At 38.6% G+C, this 13,328-nt stretch overlaps 1 protein-coding gene across 2 annotated transcripts in view; it reads right to left on the bottom strand.

Moving 5' to 3' along the window:
* KDM3B (lysine demethylase 3B) overlaps positions 1 to 13,328 on the bottom strand; it is a 73,169-nt gene that overhangs the window by 56,888 nt on the left and 2,953 nt on the right. For both annotated transcript variants that reach the window (XM_040444598.1, XM_040444600.1), the window contains exon 2: positions 190 to 357. In XM_040444598.1, the coding sequence (XP_040300532.1) occupies positions 190 to 357 (168 nt within the window). The remainder of the gene's footprint in view (positions 1 to 189; positions 358 to 13,328) is intronic.

The raw sequence follows: 13,328 nt of genomic DNA, 5'->3' as shown, positions 1-13,328 counted from the left end.
CTGTCAGCACAGAGCCCGACATGGGGCTTGAACCCACAGACCGTGAAATCGTGACCTGAGCTGAAGTCAGACACCTAACTGAGTAGCCACCCAGGCGTCCCAGGAGTTCAGCTATTGGATAAATACCATAGTTACAGTTATAGTACAGGAGTAAAGCTCAAATATGTTCGTAGGCAGTAAGTCACTCACCAGGGCTGGCCACTGTGCAATTGAGACTCGAGTACCCTGGACAAGGACTGGGTCCTTCCGGGGTGCCCACACCAGAGACCCTTCCAGCAGAAGCACAATAACTTCTTCAGCATGAACTTTAACCCAGGAGTGCTGCTTCCAGTTACAGCCATCAAATTCTACAAAGATCTGCAAAAAGAGATAAAAAGGAGTTTGGAGGTCACATTTGGAAAAATCCCACATTATAATATATAAACAGACATAAACTGTGACTAGGAAAAATTCTAATTTGTTTTTAAGTCCTTTTGATGAATTTCAATAAAAATCCATCTTATTTCAGAGCAAGGAAGCTGATCTCAGCTTCACTTTGAAAAGGGTAGCAGAGTTAAGGGGGCACATCCACAGTTAGCAATTTTTAGCTGTTATCCTATTGAAATTTGTAACTCTTGGTTTCCAATTTACATCTATGCACACCAGCTAGGAGCCTACTATGTATGAGACACCATGCTAGGGTCAGAAATAGAGAAATCTAGCACATTTCCTGGTCTTAAGGAGCTCATAGTCTAACAGGTTAGAGAGAAATTCTTTACACTTGTACTGCGTATGACAGAACTTTTTTTTAAATGTTTATTTATTTATTTTTTTTTTTGAGAGTGTGCAAGCAGGGGAGGGGTAGAGAGAGGGGGACAGAGGTCCAAAGCAGGCTCTGTACTGACAGCAGTGACCTTGATGCAGGGCTTGAACTTACAAACCTTGAAATCATGACCTGAACAGAAGTCGGATTCTCAACTGAGCCACCCAGGCACCCCAGTGAACTTCTTTGAGGAATTTTTTTGAATAGGTGATATATGAACATGATATAAAATTCAAAGGATGAACACCAAAATAAAGGTTCCTTCCCAGTTCTGCATGTGGATTTTTTAACTGCCCCTGCCAGGAGTGATCTCATATCTGTTAGAAGAGGCATGCTGTCAACATCAACAATACTTCGCTTCCTCCCAGCAGAGATACTCTACTTTTTGAGATATAGTTACATAGACAGTGCAGAAAGTTTTAAAAAGTGATTCAGATTAAACAAAACTTCATTTTTCTTTTTTCTTTTATTTCATTTTATTTTACTTTAGAGAGAGAGAGACAGTGCGAGCGGGGGAGAGGGGCAGAGGGAGACAGCTCCACACTGAGTGTGGAGCCTGACGCAGGGCTTGATACCACATCCCAGGAATCATGACCTGGGCCAAAATCAAGAGTCGGACGCTCAACCTACTGCGCCAACCAGGCGCCCCTAAACCACATTTTTCTTTTTTTTTTAGTTTTAATTTTTAAATAATATTTATTTTTGAAAGAGACAGAGAGAGAGAGAGAGAGAGTACACCCGCAGGAGCAGGAAGAGGCAGAAAGAGTGACACAGAGGATCCGAAGTGGGCTTCATGCTGACAGCAGAGAGCCCAGTTTAGAGCTTGAACTCCTGAACTGTGAGGTCACGAACTGAGCCGAAGACAGCCACTTAACCGACTGAGCCACCCAGGTACCCCAAAACTACATTTTTCTAATAACTAGTATGCTTAGGTTTGGCTTTTCTATATAAATTCTGAGTATGTTTCACATGCAGCATAAAGAGCAAGACATATGCATACAGGTATCAATAGTTAGCATAGAAATACCCAGGACTTAAATTATAGCTGGTGATAGAAAGACTATTTTATTCATAGCCCCTTCATTTTCATAGAATTTTAGTTGGTTTTTGAGAAGCACATGCAATAAAATGACAAAATACAAATGAAAAAAAAAAATCAAGGCCAAGCAAACTACAACAAGAAGTCACTATGAAAGTGTAAAAGGGAAAACTTAAGCTGGCCACGAGGATCTATACAGCTGTATGACTGAGTGATACATGTGCCTCTGAGCTTCCTAAAGGACAATTTGAAAATGAGGAGGTTAGTTGCATAGTTTCCACTGTCAGCATCTTTTTTTAAAAAATTTTTTGGTAATGTTTATTTATTTAAAATCGATAGAGAAGAAGATAGAGTGTAAGCGGGGGAGGGGCAGAGAGAGAGAGGGAGACACAGAATCCCAAGCAGGCTCCAAACTCAGCTGTCAGCACAGAGCCTGACCCCGGGCCTGAACTCATGAACTGCGAGATCATAACCTGAGCCAAAGTTGGACACTGAACAGACTGAACCACCCAGATGCCTGGTTTTTTGTTGTTGTTGTTGTTGTTGTTTTTTAATTAAACTCTGCACCCAACACGGGGCTTGAACTTACATGCTCTACCAACTGGAGGAGCCAGGAGCTCCTCCCACCGTCTAAAAGGAAAACAAAGTAATTACTCAGGGAAGCAATGCTTTTCCAACCTCTTGGCACAATAAGAAATTTCTCACACGAAGCTTCCAGTACATGTATGTACTGTTATTTTTAAAATATGTGTAGATGATACAATGAATAAAATTCAAATTCATTAAAATTGTTACTGAGTTCATATCAGCCTTTCATGGTATACATGTTCTCATCTATTCAACATAAAAATTAAAGGTAAAATTAAATGAAAATCTAGGATACTTATATTCACAAAGTGTGAAAGCACTGTGCAGTAGCCTAGTGTTAGGCTTAATCTCTTCACAGTCAATGCATACTTGTGAATGTGGAGTGCGTTGCTGAAAAGTTATCCCAGAAATCAAATCCACTACATAAAGCTCCAGTTTTATTATTGTAATATACCAAGCTTCACTTCTGATTAAACACACATATACATACCCACCCACACACACAGAGTGGGGAAACAAGGTTCAGAAACAAGAAGCACAATTTTTACTGAGAAAGAAGAGAACAATGAATTGCAATATATTATTAATACATGAATGGGCTCACTCATATATACATAAATATTCCAAGGGAATAAGACACAACTTCAAATAACTTGCAGACCATTGGAAAGAGATAATCAAACTTATACTTATGTGCAGACTCAGGCACCAAGAAAGGTAGTACCAGCATAATAAACACAGGTTGGGGCTTATGTTCCAGGAGACTTGGATTTGAGTACCAGCTCCACACTATTAAAAAAAATTTTTTTTTTAATATTGGGGCACCTGGGTGGCTCAGTCGGTTAAGAGGCTGACTTCGGCTCAGGTCATGATCTCCGTGGTCTGTGAGTTCGAGCCCCACGTCGGACTCTGTGCTGACAGCTCAGAGCCTGGAGCCTGTTTCAGATTCTGCATCTCCCTCTCTCTCTGACCCTCCCCCATTCATGCTCTGTCTCTCTCTGTCTCAAAAATAAATAAATGTTAAAAAAAAATTTTTTTTTTAATGTTTATTTATTTTTGAGAGAGAGAGAGAGAGTGAGCAGGGGAGGGGCAAAGAGAGAGGGAGACACACCAGTTGAAGTAGGCTCCAGGCTCTGAGCTGTCAGCACAGAGCCCAACACAGGGCTCGAACCCACGAACCGCGAGATCATGACCTGAGCTGAAGTTGGATGCTCAACCGACTGAGCCACACAGGCACCCTGAGGTCTACTCTATTAACCCCAAAACTTGGACAACTCACTCTTCCCTCCTCAAGTTTTGGTTTTCTCCCCTGTGATAAGACACACTTGTCTTATCTCATAGACTGGTTGTGAAGTTCAAATAAAGTAATGGATTCAAAAGCATAATATGCCATAAAATAAGGAGAAATAAAGTAAAAAAATCAAGTACGGGGGATGTTCAGAGGCAGGAGAGATCACTTTAAGGGTGCAGAGGGGACTGATATGGGCTGAGCCCCCTACCCTCCCCCCCCCCAAAAAAAAGTCCACTCAAGTTCTAGTGGAGGAAGGAGTGAGAGATGAGGCTTAAAAAAAAACAAAGTCAATGTGGCAAACCTTGAATACTGGGATAAAAAATTGAGGCTTCACCTAGCTGCCAATGGGAGGGGTGTGTATACGTGTGCATGCACACAAGTGTCATTAAAGGGTTTCTAAGTGAGGTCAAGATATGAACAGAGTAGTTGGTTTTAAGGAAATTCAGCTACTAACCAGTGGATACAGACAGACTGGAGTTGGGGGAAGGTTATAGGGAGTATTCTTACATGACCTAGAGTGGGAGCAGTGAGACTAGGAAGAAAAGTGACTTGTGGTTGTTAAGAATCATCAAGCTTGATAAATGGCTGGATAAAAGGATAAAGGAAAATTTAAAAATGACTTGGATTTTGAACCAGAGTGATACCATTACATAACTGATATCAAGAGGAGGAGATGGCTGGAGGACAGACAAGACCTTGCACGACATGAAAAGTAGCATGGAGTATTAAATGCCCTGGCTGAGTCTGACCCTGAGTACGCTACCAGGCATCACTCAGAAAACCAGAGGCTGAGGCTCCATGGTGACTGATGGCAAGGTGCCATGCTGAAACCACTTTAAAAATCAAAGGCAAGTCACAAAATTCTAAGCTATAGCAATACACAAATACTAAAAGAAGTCATTGTACTATAGCTATAACAATTTTTATTGCTTTTACAAAAGAACTTCAACACTCAAAAAGTTAATATTCAGGAATCCTATCATCACTTACCAGAAAACATCAGGGAAAAGTTCAATTACTGAAAAACCAGATTTCACCCAACTTAAAGGAAATAAACTTTCAACCCACCCCAGCAAAGGACATATATGGAATGAAGTGTTTACTTTGACAACAACAACAGTGCTACACATTCTGGGATCAAGCTACAGTTCAAGGCTAACAGTATGAATGTTTGCTATTTTTTTTTTTTAAGTTTATTTCTTTACTTTGAGAGAGAGAGCACGAGCAGGGGTGGAGCAGACAGAGAGAGGGAGAGAGAGAGAATCCCAAGCAGACTCTGCACTGTCAGCATGGAGCTGGATGAGGGGCTTGAATTCACAAACTGCAAGATCAAGACCTGAGCCAAAACTAAGAGTCAGATACTGAATTGGTTGAGCGACCCAGGAGCTCCAATATGAATCTGTTTTAAGAGCAATATGGAATGTGGATATATGTAAGCACGTTCTCTGAACACTAAGGCTTATTTCTGGCCCTAGCACTGTGCTTTACTTCCTAGCTTAGGTAATGGAACAAAGGAGAACATATAAGGTAAACAATAATTTCAGATCAAAGTACCTACAACATGAACTCTTAAAATGGTAGTGGCAAGACCAGAGAAGAGGAAGAAGGTATATAAACTAACAAAAAATCAATGGCTGTGGTTGAACTGAGTCACGGATGACCAAGACAGGCTGATAATCTGAATAGAACAAGACTAAAACAGTTTGAGTTGATTATTTAAAAAGTCTTTTAAAAATTTCTACTATTAGAATAAAAATAACAAATAGAACCACACATGCTATAGCTAGAATCCAAGCAGTAGATGTAAAATATTTCATGAGTTAAGGAGAGATAGTAGTAAAACTCTTGCTTCCATTTCAAAATTCCTTTTATGGTATATATGTGACTTACATTTATTTTAGTGACATTAAAACCAAAGAAATTCTTTAATAAAATCAATTAAGTTCTCCTAAGTTTGATAACATCAGATACTAACTAGTAACCTGAGTAATATAAGCTTTCATGTTTATTGTGTTAATATCAGCTTGAGGTCTGGTTCTGCCTAAGGCTACTCTTACTATAATTAATAAAGTTATTCATTCAGTCATGCTCACCAAAAATAGAACATCTCTTATGTATATACAGAGCATTTACTGACCAAGAATATCAAGGTGAATAACGGTAGCAATTGGCAGGAGGGACTCACACCCCAAAAGAGTCAACACAGAGGTATAAAAATGATGACAGAGCTGTGTAATAAGGGCAATAACAAACATGTTATGTTAGGCTAGAAAACATATCTGCCTTGAGAAACTAGAATGGTTTCACAGAAGGGACAGTAGTATACAAGCTGGGTCTAAAAGGACAAGTTGCCTTCTGGCAGAGAAAGACTTTCTGGCAGGTGCAAAGGAAGAGAAACATAAAAGCTGATTGAGTGTTCCAGGCAGCAGTGGCAGCTGTTAGTATGTAAGCTGTAAGGGCTCTGATTGGCATGTTAATGCATGATGCACTGAAACCTGGTGGCAAAGGTATCATATTTGGCCAGCAGAGTGGTTTTTTTGTTGATTTGTTTTTAATGTGCATTGAACATCTGTAGGCAGTATCTGCACTCTCCAGTTGCCAATCCACTATATTCTCTAGTCTGTCATCTAGCTGTTTTCATACACCTGGTACCTTGGACACAAGTGGGTTTATGTTCCCTGATATAGGCCTTGAGGGAGCCACTGATAGTTTTAAATGGGGAGGGGGAAGACATGGTACAATGTTTTATAAAGATAATATCATCTGTGGGAAAACTTCTCAATGCTCAATTTAAATAGAAAATCAAAATAGAAATTACAAAGTATTTTATAATTAGATGAATGGCAAAACACTTTATTCATACCATGGAAAAATATCGAAAAATTTTAAAAAATGAGATATATCTAGAAGACTACCATGGAAAGATCTCCAAGATGTGTTATATGCAAAAGAAGCTGGTTGCAGATTTTAGGATGTGTATGTGAGAGAACAGGAGGATTGGGACAGAGGGGATAATAGCATTTTTGCCTTAATCAGTAAATGCTTTTTTAAAAACAAAACAAAACAAAATCTATATTCATATAATGCTTAAATAATTAACACTTTTTAAAAAGGAAAGAATTAACTTTGGGAGCAGGGTGGAAGATTAATTACAGAGAGAAGAAACTGGAGGCAGGGGGACCAATTACAAAGTCATGATGATCCAGTAAAAAGATGAAAAAGGCTTATTCCAAAAAGATATGAATGGAAAACAAAGTGTATTTGAGAAACTACAGAGATAAAAATAACAGATGATGATGGCTGAGAGTAAGAGAAATGGAAGATTAACTCAACTCCCGAAGTCCCTAAGTTTTCCAATTTTAGTACCTACATACATACCATTAAAAAAGGCACAAGCCCAAAATGGAGTCACTTGTGCTAAGCGCAAGTCATCAAACCACAACTTAACTTCTCCTAGGAAGGGAATCTTAAACCAGTAAATCTGGAATTACCTGGTCAGCACTAGAGAGGTAATCTGCCTGATGGACCCCTGCTCTCCCCCAAAGGAAGGTAACCTTGTCTGAAACAATCAGCTCTTTGCTAGAATAACCACCTTGTGCCACCTCCTTCTACCTATTAAAGTCTTCCATTTTGCACAGCTCTCTGGAGCTCCTTTCTATCAGCTCGAAGGGATGCTGTTGATTCAGGTATTGTTGAATAAAGCCAAGAAGATCTGTAAATTTACCAGCTGAATTTTATTTTTTAAATGATTCTAAACAAAATGTAAAGTCTATTAGAAATGATTTTACAGGTGTGCCTGAGTGGCTCAGTAGGTTGAGCGTCCAACTTCGGCTCAGGTCATGATCTCACGGTCCATGAGTTTGAGCCCCCATCGGGCTCTGTGCTGACAGCTCAGACAGAGCCTGGAGCCTGCTTCGGATTCTGTGTCTCCCTCTCTCTGCCCCTCCCCCACCCATGCTCTGTCTCTTTCTCTCTCTGTGAAAAATAAACTTAAAAAAAAATTTTTTTAAAGAAATGATTTTACAAAACTGTGGGATATCTTGACAGCCAAGATGGGGAATGATGCACGTCTAGAAGACGGCTGTTTTCAAATATAAAACAATTTTTTCTACATGGTTCAACTGATCAAGAGATAGCTTTCTTTTTTTTCTCAAGAGATAGCTTTCTAACAATTAACCTCATCAACCCCCCCCCCCAATTTCTAACATCTACAATATATGAAATGTTAAGTACTTGAGTATCATAAGGATAGCCTAAATAAAAACTCAAGCATACAAATATATAGTGTTTTTAGGGGCTGTAGCATCATAAAGAACTGAATTTGCATCCCAACTTCCTTATTTCTTAGCTGTGTAGCCCAGGGCAAGACACTTTAGCCTCTTTGAGCCTCATTTCCTTTGCCTATAAATAGGGACAGTAAGTACCTCAAAGGATTGTCTAAGGATTAAATGAAATGAAAGCATAAAATGTCTAGCAGATTTGGGGCTCCTGAAAAACATGCACTCCTTAAGAAACTCACACTACTGGTCAGATTATAAATTGGTAGGATTTAAAAACAAGAAAACATATTATCAAGAATCTTAAATATGTGCATACTCTGGGTCTTCATAATAACCATTCCTAGCAATAATTCTAGGAAATAACCTTAAACAGAGGGAAGGCTTTATTCACAAAAATGCTCACACAGCATTATTGATAAAGTCTAAAATCTTAAACAATTTCAATATTCAGTGAAAGAGGAACAGTTTAATAATTTATCCAGAATAAAAATTATAAATTTTTTCTTAAAGAGCTTTTATTGTTTTCCTTTCACTTACAAGAGCAATACATGTTACCTGTGGAAAATAAAGCCCCAAGAAAATTAAAATTACCCATATACAAAAGTTTTCAGTAATACAGGAAAAGTGCTACATTAAGTAAAATAGCAAAACACAAAACTGAAAATACAGTACGAATTCAACTTCTGACAATTCTAAAAAGAGATTAGATGAATATGTATCAAAATATGTATCAAAATATGAACAGCTGTTTCTAATTGGTTGTGACATACAGGGATGACTTTTAAAATTATTATCAAATTAATTTCATTTTGTATTACAGGCATGCATTACCACAAAACCTCAAAAATAAAACATCTAAAGCTTCTAATGTGACAAGTCAGGTGGACAATGGGCCTTGGATTGGGGTCTCCAATAAGATTCCAATAATCTCAAGACAAAAAAATTAGTAGTGAGTCCATATCCATAACAATATATAAACAGGGGTGCTTGGGTGGCTCAGTAGGTTAAGTGTCCAACTTCGGCTCAGGTCATAATCTCGCGATTTGTGAGTTCAAGCCCTGCGTCGGGTTCTGTGAGGATAGCTCAGAGACTGGAGCCTGCTTCGGACTCTATGCTCCTCCTCTCTCTGCCCCTCCCATGCTCATGCTCTGTCTCTGTCTCTCAATAATAAATAAACGTTAAAAAAATAAAATAAAATATATATATATAAACAGAAAAAGTTAAAGATCAATTATAAACACCTTAAAACTGGAGGCCACAGAGGAGAAATTCCGTAAGAAATCAGAAATGAAAGTTAACAATCTAATACTGGCTTCTACATAGTCTACTTTAAAAACAATTTTTAAGTTTATTTTGAGAGAGAGAGAGAGAGAGCACAAGCAGGGGAGGGTCAGAGAGAAGTAGACAGAATCCCAAGCAGGCTCTACAACATCAGTGCAGAGCCTGATACGGGGCAAACCCATGATTCATGACATCATGACCGAAGCCAACATCAAGAGTCGGATGCTTAACCGACTGTGCCACCCAGGTGTCCCTAGTCTACTTTTTAAGATATGGTAGTCAGAAAAGACCTCTTAAAAATACTAACAGAAAAATTCACATTCTGTTCTTGATGGAACTTACATTTAGTAGAGGAAATAAGCTATATATCTTGTTATATATCTATAAGAAGAAAAATGTGATTAATATTCCAAAAGAGGTATATCACAAAGTGCTACAACAGCAAAGAAAAAAATAACATGTTGGGGATTCAGAAAGGCTTTATAGAGGTGGTAGAACCTGGAATGGACAAACTCTCTTTATAGGATTTTGATGGTTAATATTAAAAGCAAAGAGGAAAAGGGAAACAAAGCAATAAAAGCCAAAAAGTACTAAGAAAGTGGAGGATCACTGAATCAGGGCTGCTTGCTATAAACATCCTTTTGGCAACACCCAATTTCCCTCATAGGATTCTTTGCACATCAAGGGTCCTTCGTATCTATAATTTGGTCTCGTGAGTAGACCAGGAAGAGGCTCTGTGCAGATCTCTGGATAGGTGTATCTCCTACTGTAAATTAATAACCTTATATGCGAATTTACAAATCAGTCTCCAGAGAGTGTGGTTAGTGAGAATCAGTTCCCCAGAGCCTGATTACCCCTAAACACACACACACACACACACACACAAATGGAGTTTTTACCCTTGCAAAACTGAGAGAGGTCATATATATGAGTCACTACTTGAACATCAGGTAGGTTTTATCCACCTACAGAACAAGGGTGAAAGAGACTCTGGCAGTCGGGATAGGGGGGTCGGGAGCGCTTAAAAACCACCAACCTGTCAAAGGCAGTGGAAAAACTGAGAAGCAGCAACAGGTGTCAGTCCCGCAGGCCTTGTGGAAGCAAACCCTACAGGAATCAACTCCAGCTGTTGAGAAAATCACTAACAACAGAAAAGGCCACATAACTTACCCACCATTTACAGTTATTCACCCACCATTTACAAGAAGGGAAGTGGGGCAAGTGAATCAACCATAACAAGTCGGAGATAAAAAGTAGGCAAGCGAGTACTAAAGGAGGGACTGAGCCCCTGGCAGGTGGGGAATTAGGGAAGCAACTCTTAGAAATAAATGGTAATTAAGAGGAAATATTTGTGCACTAAAGGGAGAGGATGCTGGATGGACAAAATGGCCAGAGTATGTGATCACTGGTGGACATACTGCACAGCTCTAAACTCAACAGAATGCAAATTAAGATAGAACTACTAACAATTATACACACACAATAAGACAAACTTTTTTTTTTTTAAATGAATTAGATGAAGCACTTGAGTGCCTGAAAAACTCAAGGATGGCTTAATGTTCAAAAATAGACCTTAAGGTTCAAAAATAGACCTCCTGCTCTAAGAGAATTAAGATGAAAAACATTAGAGGGGCTCACACTTAAACATTACATATTCTTTTGTATAATCTCACTTTTATTTACAGTTCTGTAAACAGTACACTGATCCACAAAACGTATTCTATTTATTTTAATAAACAGTGTATCATGTACCAGGCAGATTTTTATTAAACTCCTGGAATTAAAAGTAAAGGACACTTAAGGATAATCATTAACTCCCATTTCAATTAGGGCTGAGTTCTACGTTTATGTGAACATAGGTGGAGATTGTGCCCTGGAAACAGAGTACTGTCCTAGACCTGATTATAATCATTATCTAGGAACAAAGTAGAGAGGTATTTTAAAGTCCACCTAACCTGAGACAAGGAAGAAAGGTTGGAGGAGGACGTAAAAAAATAAGGCAGATACAGATAAGTTTTCATTCCTCTTGGAAGACTCCCAGATAGAAGAAACACGGTACTAGCCTGGACACTGCTACAATTATTACATTATCTGGAATCAAAGGAAAGGAGTACTTTAGAGTCCACCTTTCTGCCAGATAAAGATGAAAGATTAAGGGATAAAAACAATAAAGCAGATATGCTTCTACTCCTCTTGCAAATTCTGGATAGCTGTGATAGCTAAGATACACATTCAAAACAAATCATTGGCTACTAAAAGAATCATTTAATTCTAACAAAGAGCAAGAAAAGGATAGTTTATTTAATAAAACTGGTGCTACCACAACTGATTACTCAGTAGGAAGCAAGTTAGATCCCCCACCGCACATGCCACTTACAAAAATATTCCAGGCAGACCAAAGATCTAAAGGTAAAAATACAGAAACATTAAATAACATTTACATAGATTCAAGGGCAAGGAGCTATCCCCAAGCAAGTAAAGAAACCATTAAGAAAAGTGTAAGAAATTTAATGATGTAAACATCTTGTTTTTCTGTATGGCAAAACAACTCAAAGTTCAAAGACAAACGAGAGAAAATAATTGTAACACACCTGAGGGATAAAGGAGTTAATATCCTTAAAATGCACAGAACTTGTACAGAGTGAAAAGACTCCTATTTTTTTTTAAATGGACAAAAGATAGGTATATAACTCATTAAAAATATAAAAGGCCAATAAAGATAGAAAAAGACCAGTAGTCATGAAACTGCTAGGTATTATTTTTCACCCATCAGATTGCCAAAAGAGACAGACTGATGACACGAGTGATGGGAAAGGTGGAAACCAGCATTGCATGTATGCACTGCTGGTGGGCATGAGAAATGCTATCATCTTAGTGGAAAACTACCTGGTATTATCTAATACAACTGAAGATTCATGTACTCCTAGAATTCCTAACCCACTCCTAGGTGTCTAAACTACAGAAACAAAACCATGATTACACAAGATATGTGTACAAGTTTATTAAGCACAGCATTATTTGTAGTGCCAAAAATATAATTAACTTGAACATCCAGGATAAGGAGGAATGATTAAACAAATGATGGTACATCCGTTCTATGAAATATCATGTAGTTATCTAAAAGGATGAGTAAGATTTATAGGTATTGATGTCCATGGTATAATGGTAAATGGAAAAAGGGGAGGGGTGCCTGGCTGGCTCAGTCCATAGAGCATGCAACTCTTGATCCTGGGGTTCTAAGTTTGAGCCCCATACTGGGTAAAGAGATGACTTAAAAACAAAATCTTAGGGGCGCCTGGGTGGCGCAGTCGGTTAAGCGTCCGACTTCAGCCAGGTCACGATCTCGCGGTCTGTGAGTTCGAGCCCCGCGTCAGGCTCTGGGCTGATGGCTCGGAGCCTGGAGCCTGTTTCCGATTCTGTGTCTCCCTCTCTCTCTGCCCCTCCCCCGTCCATGCTCTGTCTCTCTCTGTCCCAAAAATAAATAAACGTTGAAAAAAAAAATTAAAAAAAAAAAAAACAACACAAAATCTTAAAAAAAAAAAGTCCTTACAAAAAAGGGGGGGAGGGGAAGGCTGCAGTATGATACTATTCACTAATAAAAGCAACCTTATGTATACAGATGAATGTTTTTATATTTTTTGTACCAGTATTAAGAAAGATAATGGGGTGCCTGGCTGGCTCAGTCAACAGAGCATGTGACCCTTGCTTGGTCTCAGGGTTGTGAGTTCAAGCCCCACGCTGGGCTTTTTCACTTAAAAAAATTAAAAAAGACAAGCAAAGCCTTTTTTTTGCAAAGTGGAAGCCTGTGAAAGATACTGTTGGCTTTTCCTGTGTATTCTTTTGGTTATTAGACATTTTGCAAAATAGAAGTTTTGCCTTTTAATAAAAAAAGGAAAACCCATGTTTTTTTTTTTTTGTTTGTTTTTTGGTTTTTTTTTTTTTTTGGTCTGTGTGTTTAACTACCACACCTACATATATCAAGGTCCCAAGGTCTCTGCAACTTATACGGACCAGTAATGATTGGGAACACAAAGAGGACAGTTAGAA

This window comes from Herpailurus yagouaroundi, unplaced genomic scaffold, assembly GCF_014898765.1.
Source record: "Herpailurus yagouaroundi ecotype Mexico unplaced genomic scaffold, PumYag 192, whole genome shotgun sequence".
Classification (NCBI taxonomy): Eukaryota; Metazoa; Chordata; class Mammalia; order Carnivora; family Felidae; genus Herpailurus; species Herpailurus yagouaroundi.
Note: the sequence above shows the minus strand (reverse complement) of the source record. Positions and strands in the feature narration are given on the sequence as shown.